The sequence below is a fragment of the Pecten maximus genome, chromosome 12 (assembly GCF_902652985.1).
Source record: "Pecten maximus chromosome 12, xPecMax1.1, whole genome shotgun sequence".
Taxonomy (NCBI): Eukaryota; Metazoa; Mollusca; class Bivalvia; order Pectinida; family Pectinidae; genus Pecten; species Pecten maximus.
In genome coordinates this window covers 2,898,951-2,917,047 of record NC_047026.1, presented here as the reverse complement: position 1 = coordinate 2,917,047, position 18,097 = coordinate 2,898,951, and the positions used below count along the sequence as shown (strand labels likewise).

At 35.0% G+C, this 18,097-nt stretch overlaps 1 protein-coding gene across 1 annotated transcript; it reads right to left on the bottom strand.

Annotated features, from left to right (window-relative positions):
• Nucleotides 1–4,700: 4,700 nt before the first annotated feature.
• Nucleotides 4,701–15,270, bottom strand: LOC117339513 (LRP2-binding protein-like). The gene is given in 8 exon segments (XM_033901158.1): nt 4,701–10,364; nt 12,033–12,198; nt 12,538–12,709; nt 13,064–13,221; nt 13,643–13,788; nt 14,064–14,177; nt 15,021–15,053; nt 15,055–15,270. Coding segments are annotated over 8 exon segments (1,038 nt in total). The 5' UTR covers nt 15,238–15,270; the 3' UTR covers nt 4,701–10,298.
• Nucleotides 15,271–18,097: the final 2,827 nt, after the last annotated feature.

The following is an 18,097-nucleotide window of genomic DNA, read 5'->3' as shown; positions in this document are numbered from 1 at the left end:
GAGAAGGATAAATTATAACTGGTTTTCAAGCCAGCTTTTTTAGACACCTAAAAATAAGAATTCACTAAAAATTCCAGTATTTCAGCAAAAAAAAAAAAGAAAAAGAAAAAAAAAGAAAAAATTAAACCCTCTTATAGTAATGTTGAACCACCCTCTATATACGTTATAGTCACGTGTAAACAATAAGAAAAAGTACATAATATTTTCCGATTTGACAAATAGTATGATTTTTGTAAGTCAATTGGAGAAGTAATTACGATTTTGTAACTTCTCGAGATCTAAAGTTTTTAACCCCAAAATACAAAAAAAAATACAAAAATAAAATATACAGGATGTGTTACTCACAACTACATTGTATATCTAGGTTGGTTTGAATAAAATTGATATTTTTCAACAAGTAAACTTTAAAACTTTAAAGTCCAGATTCCAGCATCTCTCGAGTCACTGGACCGTAAAGTTCGGATGATATTCCATAAATGAAGCCTGCGTTGAGATGTCCACTTTGTGACTTACCTGTATATAATATATTTGGTTAAACTTGGACTTATATTTTTTGAGCAACGAATCTAAACTTAAAACTTTAAGTGAAATCTTGACGCAGCCGCCGCCGCCGCCGGAATGTTCATACTCCGTGTTACTAAGATATACTGTATTTTCTGAAATTCGATTACCTTCCAAGGTAACGTCTTTCAGCGTCAGTCATTAACATATCACCCTGTAACATAGACATTAACAAAGTTCTTTTGATTGATGATCAAATGAATTAGCAAAATTATCTTGCATTATCTTTATTTTGGTGAACATGTTGAAAGTTTTAAGTGAACTTAAAACGTTAATTGCTAAAAATGAACATCGTGTTATCGAAAACAATATCGATAAATGCAGTCATGTAAATACTGAAGGTAGCGGTCACAACATATCTTTTTTTGTTTGCTAACATTTCTCAGGAATTTGATTTCTACGATAAGATATTTTTAAAAAAAAATCCTATCAAATTTACGTAAGGAAATCAGGCTGAAATCGGCATATAACTTAATTATCCCCGCCATTTAAATTATGGAAGCAATTCCGACTTATTTGACGATTCGTTGCATTTCTGTTAACCAAAATAACTTTATTATGTGCTGTAATAGATTTGACCCACGTTGCATTGAATATGGGTCAAGTTCAAATGACCTTCTCTTCTCTTCTCTCTTCTCAAACTTTGTTGGGCGTCATCTCAGGAACTCACCAGTCAAATAATGAGAAGACGTTTGAGATTTTTGACCTTTGACCCGTGTGACCATGCATATGAATAATGTCATTTATTGTTGTCCAATTTAAGGAACCAAATATCTTGATTCTAGACCTTTTTAGTTAAATTAGAAGAAGTCGTTTGAATGTTTCAATAAATTTGACCATTGTGACCTTGAATGTGAATGAAGGTCATTTCTATTCGCAAGCTCTGTTAAGCTTCATCCAAAGGAATTTACCAGCCAAATATATTGATTCTAGGACTTTTAGGTAATTATTAGAAGTCTATAGGTATAATCTCTCCTGGCCTTTAATTCGGGTCAGATGTTTGAATTAAAATCAATTTTATTACAAAAGGATTGGACGCAAGTTATCACAGCTTGTCAATGTCCTCTCCATAATACAATTATACGTATGCAAAACTTAGCATTAGCCTAATGATAATAAGCATATGATAATTCTGATATGACATCCTAAACAAAGAAGAAAAAGATCAGGTAAAAGGAAAAAAGAAGGATAGAGGAAGAGTGAGAGAGAAAGAAAGATACTTGTAGGTGAAATGAGAATACGTTGTAAAAGTTAACAGATGTTGACTTCTGATGGAGAAAATAACACAAGGTTTCGAGATATGCATGCTGATGTTTGTTTTTAGGTACCGTAAAAACTCGTGTAATTTGCGCAGTTTTTTTTGTACTGAAATAAAGTTTAAAGTTGGGAGTACGCAAATTATACAGGTAGAGATGTTTTCAAGTTTTTTTACAGAAAAAAAGATCGTCAGTTCTCAATGTCCGCCATCTTGGAAAACAACAGAAATTCCTGTTAGGAACTTAAAGATTAATACACATACACACAGCAATTTATTCTTGTTAAATATGTCAGATAATGAAGTGATGTATAGCTACCTACTACATGTGTTGATACTTGAGTTAATTAGGGATTCATCACAATTAATTAGAGATCAGTTCTGGAAAAACGTAAGTTAAAGAATGATGCAACGGCGCCATACTCAGGTCTTCAAAGTTAATGTTTATTTCCACAAATTCCTTATAAAAAGGATGAATATATTCATGCATTGTTATCATTAACAGGTTGATAAAACAGTTAGCCTATAAATCGTATTGTTTAAAAGTCCGCCTTGATGATGGACTTGCCGATGTTTGAATGCCGGTATTTAACGTCCTCGCAAAAGGCAGGGTCATATGAGGACGGTTGTCAAGGAGACACCGACAGACAGGGTCATATGAGGACGGTTGTCGAGGAGACACCGACAGTCAGGGTCATATGAGGACGGTTGTCGAGGAGACACCGACAGCCAGGATCATATGTGACGGTTGTCAAGGAGACACCGACAGTCAGGGTCATATGAGGACGGTTGTCGAGGAGACACCGACAACCAGGGTCATATGAGGACGGTTGTCGAGGAGACACCAACAGCCAGGGTCATATGAGGACGGTTGTCGAGGAGACCAACAGCCAGGGTCATATGAGGACGGTTGTCAAGGAGACACCGACAGCCAGGGTCAAATGAGGACGGTTGTCAAGGAGACACCGACAGCCAGGGTCATATGAGGACGGTTGTCAAGGTCACACCAACAGCCAGGGTCATATGAGGACGGGTGTTAAGGGGACACCAACAGCCAAGGTCATATGAGGACGGGTGTCAAGGAGACACCGACAACCAGGGTCATATGAGGACGGTTGTCGAGGAGACACCAACAGCCAGGGTCATATGAGGACGGGCGTCAAGGTCACACCAACAGCCAGAGTCATATGAGGACGGGCGTCAAGGAGACACCAACAGCCAAGGTCATATGAGGACGGGCGTCAAGGAGACACCAAGAGCAAAGGTCATATGAGGACGGGCGTCAAGGAGACACCAACAGCCAGATTCATATGAGGACGGGCGTCAAGGTCACACCAACAGCCAAGGTCATATGAGGACGGGCATCAAGGAGACACCAACAGCCAAGGTCATATGAGGACGGTTGTCGAGGAGACACCAACAACCAAGGTCATATGAGGACGGGCGTCAAGGAGACACCAACAGCCAAGGTCATATGAGGACGGGCGTCAAGGAGACACCAACAGCCAAGGTCATATGAGGACGGGCGTCAAGGAGACACCAACAGCCAAGGTCATATGAGGACGGGCGTCAAGGAGACACCAACAGCCAAGGTCATATGAGGACGGACGTCAAGGAGACACCAACAGCCAAGGTCATATGAGAACGTGCGTCAAGGAGACACCAACAGCCAAGGTCATATGAGGACAGGCGTCAAGGAGACACCAACAGCCAGGGTCATATGAGGAAATATTCCACTTCCATGCGCGATATGACGTCAGATTCTTGAAAATTTGACTAGTGGATCCGTTGTCACCATGTGACCCAAAGTCTTATTTTGAGAATGTGATTTAACCTGGATTTGACCTAGACTTGTATGGTGGTTGTCGGAACACATGGACTTGTTCTCTTTGTACATTTTCAAGTGTCTATGCAAATCTATATTTTTGTCCTACAATGTAATTTTATCTATTTTGAATTAGAATTACGGTTTCATTATCATGTCGGTACATTCTATTTGTTTCCTTTACTATTTCGGACCTGGTGGATTTTGATCCACTATTAAAGCTTTGTAGCAAGTACAAGTACTATATGTTGAAATATCTCTAAAATATATTTTTGGGCAGGAATAACATTACAGTAACCGGCTTTCTGGACTCTTGAGAGTGAATCGGATAGTTTTCATCTGTGAAAATCTAAGGTAAGTCTTTTGAAAGTGTTCCCGCCATTTTTGTTCTCAGTATCAAGGGAGATAACACTATTATCTCAGCAGATGATTGACTGGAGAAAAGGATTAGGTTTTTATTCATCATGATTTTGACACAAAACAAAGGACAAACAACATATATGCGTGTTTTATCAATTAAATTTAATGTGCTCTTACAATATTTTGTAACATATTTTTATATCATTTTTTCCAGGGCCTCTTGGTCATTGAGAAGTCACATTTGATCTGTGACCTTGAATGAAGGTCAAAGTCACAAAAAGTCTCAAGTTTGTATAAGGATTTGACTCCAGTGACCTTGAAAGTATATCCAGGTCATTCATTTGAACAAACTTGATAATCCTTCATCACAGTACATGCTTATTGTCATGATCTAGGGCCTCCTAGTCATTGCGAAGTCACATTTAATTTGTGACCTTTAATTTAGGCCAAAGTCATTCATTTGAACAAACTTGACAACCACTACTGGACAATATCATGGCCTCGGGCCTGTCAACCCCCAGACCCTGAAAGTAGGTCAAGGCCGTTTGCTTTAACAAACTTCACAGGCATTCATTCTGGTCCAACAGGCTCCTGGCCCAGTCCTCATAGTTTTGGGCCTCTTGGTTATTGAGCGGTCGTCAGACCAAGGGCTGGTATAAAGCATTCAGTGAACCCCGAAATGCAAAACAACACGCAAGATACAGTTGATACAGTTTTTGTTTATTCTGTAAATCATCAAAACAAAAATTTAACAATCAAAACTTTTTAATGTTATCTAAAAGTCGAGGCAAGTAAAGAAAATATTCAGGAATTTGTCAGGGAAGTAAATAACATATTTATACAGATATCACAAAGATAGTAAACAGGAATGACCTGAAAGGAATGTACAGTGATGTGTACATTAACTCCATAGTCACAAATGTTCAAAATGCTGATTGGTTTTTTCGTTGGTTATTTGTATCTAGTAGAACTTGTTGTCATCCAATATAATTGATAAATAAAATAATTCCATTTCATTGTTACATTTTTTCTTTCATTTATGTCAGCTAAGCTTGATTCCAATCAAAATAATACACCTTTGTAAAATAATGCTTATAATGTACATTTAATTTGTCTATTTAGGTTTTGCTAACATTATTTATCAATGGAACAGACACATTTCTAATTTTATGACATTTACATTTTCAAGGACATTTAGTCATTGAAGAACAAGATTTAAGCATCTGTTGATCTCAAATGTTCACACAAAATCTCAGCTTCAGTCGGGCACACAAATAACTATTTAAACCTGCAACACTTCAGTTCTTCCACAGAAAATATTACAATGAGAGAATGTATGAAATGGGTTGAAGATTTTCAACACATTTTCGCCCATTTCACACACATTTTCAATATGTAATGTATCCCTGTGGTCAAACTATGGTCAACTGACATCCAGATCACACTTTCTGTATGTACGGTTTTTGCTTGTCAACTACAAAGTCAGATCGAAAACAATAAAACTGCAACCAGGCAAACATAACACGACAAATTACAGTCACTGAAGAAGTAACGGGTCTTAAGGGCATGTCCACACAGAACTGATGCCGAAAAGCTTTGTATCAAACATGCCACTCATCGCGGTTTCATGGATTACGAAAATCAAGGATATTCCTTGTATTTAATGCTTATCCATGTATAAAAAAGTCCTTTTGGGTACCTGCTAATGCTATGATGGGTCGATGATGGTCCTTGTAGTTTTATAACCAAGAGTTGAATTTTTTTCATGTGGCCAGAAGGTTTCAAAATCGGATACAAAGTCTTCATCAGGCTTTGATATTTTAATCTAAAGAAAGAGTTTTTATAACCCAGAGGTAGTTGGCCTCGTGTTAATATGACCAGAAGGTAAAGTTATGGTAAGATACAAATTTCTATCAGGCATTGATTAAGATATAAAACAAGAGTTTTTATAACCTGGAGTTAAGTTGCCTTGAAATGGTGTAGCCAGATGGTGAAGCTAAGGTTGGATAAAAAAATTCCATCAGGCATTGCTATATAGATCAGAAATCAAATAAGCTAGGTTCGCCTCAAATCAGAGAAGGTAATGTCGGATACAAAGTCTATATCAGGCTTTGATATATCAATCTAAAACAAGAGTTTTAATAACCCAGAGTTATTTGGCCTCACATTTTAAATATGACCATAGAGCAATACTAAAATCTTATACAAAGTCTATATGAGGCTTTGATATATCAATCTAAAACAAGAGTTTTAATAACCCAGACTTATTTGGCCTTGTATTAATATGACCATAGTCTAAGAGTAAAAATAAGATCTTATCTAAAGTCTACATCAGGCATCATAATATATAAATCTAAATTATATACAAATAATGCACTTAACTTCAATTGCACACAGAAATATAAACAACTCTCTAATGAGGAATCATAATTAGTCTAATTAATTAAACCAAGATTTTATCAAAGAACATCAAGACCTGTATGTTATGAAATCTACATATCCTTAACAAGCAAGCTTGTCTTTTAGGATATTTCAATTGTTGTAAAAAATAGTACTGATAGAACATATTTCTCATGGATAATGTATCTTTATTTCTAAACAAAGCATATACTTATCACCAACCCAAGTTCTACATGCTTATATTACTGGTGTAAATAAAAATAGCTGAGACCTTAAAATTCTCCTACAATATAATCAAGATTATTAAAACTTCAATTTACCCAAATATATATTACTGTACATCCTATGGTATCACAGATTGTTGGATTAAAATAACAGGTCTCGTTATGATACGGGGGAAGCATGCATTTCCCAAATCTAGTGCAACCTAGTCACCATTCTAAGTGTAGCAGTGCTGTATAATGTAGGAGTGCATCTAAGAGTAAATATATCACATCTCCTTCCAGCTCTCAGGCATTCAGCTATTCAACTGGTGCATACAAGTATCAACAAATCTTTACTTATCAACATAAAACCTTCATTACATTTTACAAAATCCCTTGTACATCAAATGAACATCTCTCTTACATTTATATCCTGTATTGACCAATATCTTCTAGTTGTAAGTTGAAAGTCTACATTTTGTAAATAAATTACCTAAAATATTTGTTTATTCATTTGTTAAATATGTGTGATGATTGGTGGAAACAAATAGCAGCAACTGCATCATCCAATATAAGAGCAGATAACTGCAATAACCAAGGTAAGGGCAGACAACTGCAATAACCAAGGTAAGGGCAGACATGTGCAACAACCAAGGTAAGGGCAGACAACTCCAACAACCAAGGTAAGGGCAGACAACTCCATCTAAGGTAAGGGCAGATAACTGCAATAACCAAGGTAAGGGCAGACAACTCCAACAACTAAGGTAAGGGCAGATAACTGCAATAACCAAGGTAAGGGCAGATAACTCCAACTAAGGTAAGGGCAGATAACTGCAATAACCAAGGTTAGGGCAGGCAACTGCAACAACAAAGGTAAGGGCAGACAACTGCAACATCCACAGTATGGGGGACAACTGTTTCATGAACAGCCAAGGTAAGGAGCTATTGGAGTATGAATAACACAAATTAAACAGTTATTTCTGAAAGGTAGCACTATCTTGCTGGGTCTTTCCATATTTTTACATATGAAATAAAAATTACAGCAATAATCATCAAAACACTAATCATGAAAAACCTATTCTCTGAACAACTTTATGCATACATGTATATCTCAAATAAATATTCAAATGGATTCAAAGACATGATTGATAAATATACAACGGAGAGAAAATTTAAGAATTCACTGACCATAATCAACAAATTTAAAATAAAGAAATAACATGTAGCTCACAAATTCATTCTAATGTTTACTCTAAACTTTTTAGCCAATTACCTTGTATATCAAAATATTTCCAAAACTTTCAGATATAATTCATAAGATAACAGGTCTAGTAATGAAAGTCACGATGATTAACCTTGAAAATTTCAAACAGGTTTTGTGTCTGATATCTGAGTAAATCATTGTTTAAAATTTTAATTATTTGTTTTGACAAATTGCGATAATATGCACACAACACAGATAAAACATTAGTAACAATTTATAATTTTCTCAGTATTGACAGGTTTAATATAAATGAAGAAAATCAACTACACAAAATGGTGGCAAAATATTCGGTGCCCCAGGGCGATGATACTGACTAGTATATACATTATCTATCACAGGCCTAGCTTTTTTATCACCATCTTGCATACAACATGGCGGACCTGTCATGTCCGACGCCTGGTATAACTGACAATACTGTCCACACTAGACAGGGTGTCCTTATACACAGGGTAGTAAATATGTCATGTCTGACACCTGGTATAACCGAACTTACTGTTCAAACTAGACAGGGTGTCCTTATACACAGGGTAGTAACCTGTCATGTCCGACGCCTGGTATAACCAAACTTACTGTCCACACTAGACAGGGTGTCCTTATACACAGGGTAGTAAACCTGTCATGTCCGACGCCTGGTATAACCAAACTTACTGTTCACACTAGACAGGGCGTCCTTATACACAGGGTAGTAAAACTGTCATGACAGACGCCTGTATAACCAAATTTACTGTTCACACTAGACAGGGCGTCCTTATACACAGGGTAGTAAACCTGTCATGTCCGACGCCTGGTATAACCGAACTTACTGTTCACACTAGACAGGGTGTCCTTATACACAGGGTAGTAAACCTGTCATGACAGACGCCTGTATAACCGAACTTACTGTTCACACTAGACAGGGTGTCCTTATACACAGGGTAGTAAACCTGTCATGTCTGACACCAGGCATTAACTTACAGTTCACACTAGACAGGTTGTCCTTATACACAGTGTTATGAACCTGTGCTATATGACACCTCATATTTGAGAACTTACTACTACAAAAGATTATTTTTCTCACTTGTGATTTTAAAATTTGATCTGGACTGAAATTTGTTATATGGTCCACCTACAGCCCTATATATCATAACTATAGTTCTACCATAAAAATTGTACAAAATTTCTCAAAATCAGACATTTAGCAAATGCATATTCTAGTGTAAATATTGAGGCAGCTAGATGTGTATAAAACATAAATATAAAAACACAGATTAATCTTATTTGAATATCACAGAAGTTAGATAATTAATGATTGGTGTAGGAAACATGTCTGTTTTAATTGTTCATAATTACATATTTTGGTTATCATGGTCTATACTGTGTACATCCAACTTTATTGTTCATATGGATAGATTATAAATTTGTTAATTTGGCATCATTAAACATTTAAAGGATTATTTACACAGGGTATTGTAAACTTTGAAAATACTTGAAACTTATCATAAAAAAAATATTTATGATCAATAATTTGTCAAATCTATTATCCATAATTTGTCAAGGAATAAAATTTTTCCTCATTAGAATCACAGATATGCTATTGTAACAATTGGCGAAGGTCATTTGACAACAAAACAGACATGTGTTTGACACTAGATTGGTATATAATTTTAGGGAAAAATATATATAAGACTGAAATGTTTGGCTCATCTTTCATTTATAAAGAAAGTTAAGTAATTTGACCTCAGCTGGTCCCTGGCAACACCATACATAGGACGGAATCATTTTAAAGTATGAATGTCATTTTCTTAAATAAAGGAAAAATCTGAATGAGTTCAATCACATGCAATGGAGATCATGTATACCTATATCTTTATGAAAACCCAAACAACTTAAGGTGATATGCTACTCTACAGGATTTTAATCTATCAGTGTGTGAATGTGTAAGGTAGCATACCACCTTAAGTTTTAAGATAGCATAACACCTTAAGTTTTAAGACAGCCTACCACCTTAAGTTTAATATAGCATACCACCTTAAGTTTTAAGACAGCCTACCACCTTAAGTTTAATATAGCATACCACCTTAAGTTTAATATAGCATACCACCTTAAGAGTAATATAGCATACCACCTTAAGTTTAAGATAGCATACCATTATACCACCTTAAGTTTTTCAATGATGCATGTAAATTTTACAAAGACTTATACACACGTATATGTACCATCAGTTGTAATTGATCATATTTTTCATTTACACAGAATGAATGAAGTAAGAATGGAAACAACCAAACTGTGGAATTGTTTCTGTCACAGAAACACCTAGCTTTGTCTCTCATGTTACATCATGGGTAGCAGAGGCACTAGAGGTTTATGTAACAGTCTTTGGTATGCTAGATGGTCCACCATCATCCGAATCGCTGAAATGTTTGTATTGGACAGATACACACAAAGGATGATTTATATAACACCGTGTTGAGTGACGTTCTGTAGCTGTGCACACACATCTGGTTCAAACTGGTATGACTGAAAAATGGAAAATCATGTATAAATGGCTCAATCACAATAACCAATACAAGAACAATCCAACCAAAATATTTTATAAATTTAAATAAAGCAGGTAGTGTTTAAAAATAAAGTTAAGGTTGTTTTGAAAGTCTCTAGATTTTTCAATGAATGAAAATATGCAATACATTGTGAATTGCAGGACAATTACTGAAAAAGATTTTTTTTCAAGTGTGTTATATTCTCACTATTTCTTAAGATGTTATCAAACCACACAAAAACAACTTGAAAATATATTTATTTAGCAGAGAAACTTTTTGACAGTTTCATAGTTTCTTTGCTTCTTCTAGGCCAAAAAAATGAATTTGTATGTTATTATAAGAATATGTGATCCTACTTTGTATGTTGTAATTAGCCAATGTAATCCTACTTTGCATGTTGTAATTAGCCAATGGGATCCTACTTTGTATGTTGTAATTAGCCAATGGCATCCTACTTTGTATGTTGTAATTAGCCAATGTAATCCTACTTTGTATGTTGTAATTAGCCAATGGCATCCTACTTTGTATGTTGTAATTAGCCAATGGGATCCTACTTTGTATGTTGTAATTAGCCAATGGGATCCTACATTGTATGTTAATATTAGCCAATGGCATCCTACTGTGTATGTTGTAATTAGCCAATGGCATCCTACTTTGTATGTTGTAAGTAGCCAATGTAATCCAACTTTGTATGTTGTAATTAGCCAATGTAATCCTACTTTGTATGTTGCAATTAGCCAATGTAATCCTACTTTGTATGTTGTAATTAGCCAATGGCATCCTACTTTGTATGTTGTAATTAGCCAATGGCATCCTACTTTGTATGTTGTAATTAGCCAATGGGATCCTACTTTGTATGTTGTAATTAGCCAATGGGATCCTACATTGTATGTTAATATTAGCCAATGGCATCCTACTGTGTATGTTGTAATTAGCCAATGGCATCCTACTTTGTATGTTGTAAGTAGCCAATGTAATCCAACTTTGTATGTTGTAATTAGCCAATGTAATCCTACTTTGTATGTTGTAATTAGCCAATGTAATCCTACTTTGTATGTTGTAATTAGCCAATGGCATCCTACTTTGTATGTTGTAATTAGCCAATGGCATCCTACTTTGTATGTTGTAATTAGCCAATGTAATCCTACTTTGTATGTTGTAATTAGCCAATGGCATCCTACTTTGTATGTTGTAATTAGCCAATGGCATCCTACTTTGTATGTTGTAATTAGCCAATGTAATCCTACTTTGTATGTTGTAATTAGCCAATGGCATCCTACTTTGTATGTTGTAATTAGCCAATGGCATCCTACTTTGTATGTTGTAATTAGCCAATGGCATCCTACTTTGTATGTTGTAATTAGCCAATGGCATCCGACTTTGTATGTTGTAATTAGCCAATGGCATCCTACTTTGTATGTTGTAATTAGCCAAAGCAATCCTACTTTGTATGTTGTAATTAGCCAAAGCAATCCTACTTTGTATGTTGTAATTAGCCAATGGGATCCTACATTGTATGTTAATATTAGCCAATGGGATCCTACATTGTATGTTAATATTAGCCAATGGCATCCTACTTTGTATGTTACTATTAGCCAATGGCTTCCTACTTTGTATTTTGTAATGAGCCAATAGGATCCTACTTTACCTTAGAGTAGTAAATTTTAGCCTCGTCTTTATCTTTCTTCACACCGTGACCTTCCTCCAGACAGCGGGCATAGTAGAAACATCCGGTGCTAATGCCCCTCCGGATATAGTTTGGTAAACAGTCGGTCTCTTTAGCAATCTGATCAATGTCAGAAAATTGTGAAACCCTGGAAGGAAAGATACCAAATTGTAGGATATGAATATGATGTCAGGACAATTTGGAAGTTAAGAATTTCACATGCATGAATGAAAAAAAACTTCAATTATTTCATCAACGAAGCAAATGAAATACCGGTAATATCGGTGAAATATCGACTGGTAGAAGTCCAAGGTATTTTTTAAGGCTACTTGTGATTAAACCACAAGGGATAACTATGGAAACATGAGATCTCCAATTTTAAAATCACACTTTCTATCCCCAAAACACAAATATGATAAAATTGTGTGTGTCTCTACCACTGGGAGCACTTTCTTAAGGAGATTTATAAAACATGGCAACGTCTTACCTCGCTGCAAGATCTGACGCCTTCGTGTACAGTTTTCGTCTGTAATATTGAGCTACAAGGTTTCCCATGGCATACACATTGCCTCGCTCTGCTGCCTCTTTCAGACACGCATTGGCTGCATCAGGGTTAGGCTTAACACCAATACCATACTCGTACATAATCCCAAGAGCTCCTGTTAGTATGAAATGATACATTAATGAAACAGTCTATACTTATTTCATGTACATACCACACAAAGTATTAAACATTTAAGAAACAGTCTATACTTATTTCATTTAGATACCGCACAAAGAATCAAACATTTAAGAAACAGTCTATACTTATTTCATGAAGATACCACACAAAGTATTAAACATTTAAGAAACAGTCTATACTCATTTCATATAGATACCACACAAAGAATTAAACATTTAAGAAACAGTCTATACTTATTTCATGTAGATACCACACAAAGAATTAAACATTTAAGAAACAGTCTATACTTACAACCTAACACAGATTCTAACCTTCCAGAATACAGAATTACCTTGAGATTCCAAACTGCCATTTCCACATGCCTCAGAGTGCCAGAAAAAGGCTTTCTTCAGATCTTTTGTATCATCCCGAGAATAAAACATTCCGAGAGCAGTTTGGGCTTTGACACTACCACTTGGGTTTCCGTCATCGGCGGCCATCAACCAGTACCTTAAAAAAAAAAAAAATAAAATCTGTCAATCAAATGACAAAACTTGCATTATACCCAGGTAGTGAGTAGTATATTCTTAATGTACAACTGTGGAATTATTTCGTAGAGTCAACATTTTTCTTCAAAATAAAGACAAAATGATTATATACATGTATTAACAAAGTATGAATTATAAGTATTGGTGAAACTCTTTCATGAAGTGAAAACTTCTTTGCTGAAAATTAAAGCAATTTTGAGCAAATTTTTAAATTTCAATTTTCTGTGTGTAATTTATTTGGGGATTTGACAATAAGCCCATGTGATAATAACTATGAGTTACAATGAAATAAGCGTAAGCCAATGTAACATTAATCAAAGAAGATAGTGGCAATAAGCATTATTCCAATAAACAGTAGTTAAGGATTATCTGTGACAATCTACCTCTCTGCCTGTTCATCTGATTGTCTCTGGACACCATATCCTTGGAAGTAAGCCCTGCCGATATTAAACTGGGCAGCTCTCACAAGATGTTTGGCATGTCTGGCTTTTGAGGATTCAATCTTCAGCAGGTATTCCAAAGCTAACTTCTGCTCAAAAATTAGAAAATATCACATATAACAAATTTGCAGCTGAAAAGGTGACAATACTTCATTCAAAAATGATGATAAAATCCTGGATATATTATTCCTTCAATCATGACAAAAAATTATGTGATTACAAAGGTAGCACAATGTTTATCAAAGAATAGATTTAAAAACACATACATGTAAATATTATTTGTGAAAAAAAATTACTGAATTCTATTAATCAATTAGCATGATAATGTAACCATTCTCATAAATATGCCCGTAAGGGAGCCTACCGTGTCAGCTTCTCCGCCCACCCCGTCAAACAACATGACCGCCAACATGAACAAAGCTTGGAAGTCAATATCCTTTGCTCTCTCAAAGTAGACCCTCGCCTTGTCATAAATTGCCTAGACTCAAAAAAAAAGAGGATCAAATGTTAACAAAGGTCATAGGTAATGATGGTAACTTGGAGTCAAACAACCGTATAAAACTGAAGAATTAAAAGACAGAATAAGAAAGGAAAACAAATTTGTCGTATTTGGTATCAAAGAAACAAATGAAGGAGTTTCGGAGATTACACAATAATAATGGGTCTAATACCGGTATGTAAATTGAGTAAATCAGAAATAAAGACTATACATCGGATTAATGAATCGGAAAACCAGGTATGGCACCAAAGAAAGTCACAGACCAATCCTAGTTTTATTTTATATAAAGAACTTCATAAAATGGAGAGATTTAAAATTGGCACCGAAGATAAAGAAAACAAAAAAGAAGCAAGCATTGAATAAAAAAAACAAGAAGCCAGGAAATGTAGAAGAGCAATTTAAAACATTTTTACATTGAGAGAACCTTCATGGAAAAGAACAATCTTACATATATATCGATGAAAACTGTTTTATGACCTCTAAACATTTTGGACTGATTTTCTATTTTTCAAAGGATATTATAATATTTAGAAGTATGTATAGGTCAATAGGTATTGTGTTGGTAAAAAGATATTTTTTTTATAAAATTCAAGAAGTATCGCAAGAAGAAAGGAAAGATGATTTTTAAAGAACTGTTAAACTTTGATGCGTGTATACATAGAGGCCACAGGCTTGTGTCCATAATTAATCCTTTTATCATATTAAATTTGATTGGTACTAAGACCAACATAATTTAAAACAAAAACAAAAAATTCTCCATGTGGACAATGAAATGAAAAAATGAAAATCAGAGAAAATTAATCAAAAAAATAAAAACTGTACCTGTTCGTAATAAAACAATGCCAGCTGGAAGTAATGCTCTTTTGTCGCCATTTTTTATCCTTTCAAGTAAAATATTTTCAACTTTTTCCATTAATTCATTTTCTGTCAATGAGTTAAATCCTGGAGTGTCCCGCGTCTCCTGCTTTAAGTCGTTGAGGATGCTGTTTTCCTTGGAAAGGACTTGCTCCGCCGGGATTTCCATTGGCATCTCCATCATTGTTTAATATTATCACGGAAGCTATTTGGCAAGATCTAGAGGGAACAAATAAAATCAAAATAATTTCTAACAAGAAAGTTTAAATGTAACAGGACTTAAATCATTGATATAAATACAAATGTAAAATTTATGCTGATAGTAAAATAAAGTTTTGTATCTTCAGACATAAACACCATAGTGTATGCATGTAGTTGTTTCTGCCCAAGAGCTATTCTATAAATTCTGCTGCATGTTGGAGTCAAGGATGACTAATTGCATCACTTAAGAAAAGTGTTTAAGGTCTTAAAAGGAAAATTTGACATATATACTGAAAAAATATATATCATTCTAAATAAAAAAATATATATTCAGTAGACAATAAGAATTAAAGGAAAGTATGATCTCTGCTTAAAAAAAAACCAAATGCATGTAAAATGACTCAAGACTACAAGTAGCCAGTAAATGGAGACTCATGTAGCCTATGCAAAAATAAAGTATGTTCAAATGTAAAATTAATCACTCGATCATTTGTGCTGATGATTGAGACATTGTTAATAAGCTTCTATTAACTGATAATAGATAACTGTTTGTGCATTGGAAATAAGTTAATAGACAATCAACATTCCGTAGATCACATGTAAGGTTTAGCAGAACTGGACGAGACTGAACACCAATGGACAGATATAGCTCAAATGCTTATATAGTGCTTATCAAGAGTCATGTATGGAGATCCTGGGTTCAAGTCCCGGTCTGGTTACTGCATTTTCCCATTCCTATTACAAAGGAATTTGGATGGTCAGGTGGCACAGTGGTAACACACTTGCCTTTACCTCAGGGTCAGGGTTTGATTCCCTGATTAGACATGAAAATGTATGGGGTGCACCTACCCGACCATGTTGGTTTTCTGAATACTCTGATTTCCTACCACACTTAGACCCCTCAGGCACTTCCACCCGAGCCATCAAGCTTGATTAATATAAGTTATTATAACTTGTTGTAAAATATATAAAGTTTACATAAAGGAATTCCAGATTTTTTAAGCATAAAATTAACTCACATGAAGTTTGCGTCTTTTTCTAATTGTTTGTAAAGAGTATAAATCTGCACAAGTAAAAAAATCCCAACTTCATTAAAAATAAAATGTCCCATAATTTTAGCTGAAGATGTACATGTATGTTAGATCTATATTAGCATGCAATCTTCGAATGACAAATTTTGGTTTATATAAAAAAAAAAATCAATCGACTGGTTCTAGATTTATTAGGTTAGTTAAATTAGCTAGCTTATTTGGTACATCAATAGGCCTAAATAAAATCTTATAGCGCAGATTGTAAAGTACATATGAGTTTAATTAACTCACCAAAGTTTTCAGTCAACAGACCAGAGCATATCTAAAGTTATAAGCTACACCTAATGGAATATATCTTAGATTTTATGTCCATACAACAGTTTCACTGTATAAATATTACAATCAATAAAACCTATGCATTACTTAGCTGTGTAAATTTATTAACCAGTGGCCTGGTAATTTCGAAAGGAGTTTTGACAGCTGAAATAACAAGGCTTTCACGAAATGTAATGTACAGGACCTACACTTTGTCACTCCCGACAAGTTTTAGGACTGATTGAAAACAACATATAATTAAATAACACATCTAATGCATAAATATATACAAACATCTAGGTGCAGATGCAGGGTTTCACCCGTAAGGGCGGCAGAGGAGAGCTACACATCCAAGTAAGGCCGCATTCGTATCCTCATCTCGGCCAGCAACTTCATTAGAGAGTCTTTTGTGCCATGACGACAAAGGTCATGACCTCATACATTAGCGCCGGAGCGAATAAATATTCTATTTGTCATTCAATTATATAATTCATATTTCTAAATTTAAAGTTACTTGTTCCATTTATGTTATTTTTACTATCTAAATTTTATTGTATATTTTATTTTATTATTTTATTTTTATTTTACAGAGACTAAAATTCGAAGCGGACATGGTAATACATCCGGAAATTTTGTTACGCCCATTAATGACTCCTTCCCCTGAATCTAGCACTATATTAGTACGAAGTCAGGGCCGCGTCACATTATAATATTAATCCATAGGGACTTGGTACGAATTTCCAAACCTCGGTCATTTATATTGTATATCATACTATATATCACCACGATTTTCTGTTCAGTACGTTTGATGAACGTCGAAATTCATAGTTGTTTTTATCAATATTATGGGTTAAAATGGAAACGGTAGGAAATTAGTTACATGTTCGTTCGCTTCGATAAACAGCACTAACAACAAGCGTACGTTCGTGTTTTTGTCTCCTTGTGGTAGCGCGGAACTGTTGCCAACTTTATAGTGCTACCTCACTGAATCATACTGCTGAAGACACCCAGCAAGACATCCCACCCGGTCACATTTGTATTGATAACGGACGAACCAGACGTCCCACTCCTAAACAAACAGGAGTAGAAACTGACATTCTTAGAGACCCTGGTACAATATATCTCAGCCAGGGAACATAACCCAAAGCCTTGCTCAAAGTGGCGAACGCTCAGCTGAAGGTCAAGGTTAGGTAGTGTCAAAGTAGACATTAGGAAGAAGAAAGTGAACTAGAAAGAAGAGAAAAGACAATATTCCAAATTTAGTCAGTCTGTTACGATCATGCAATGGGAGCAACAGGAGTATATTTCAAGATTACACATTAACTGCAGAGCACGTTTTTAAGAGTAAATATCAACATGTATTGATTGTTCGCGTTTTACCTTTACGCCTTTTCACAATTATGATCCAGATCGAGGCAAAACTTCACCAATTTGATAATTCAACTTTGTGGGAACTTCTTTGAACTTTTGATATGAATTTCCGAATGTTGGTACGGC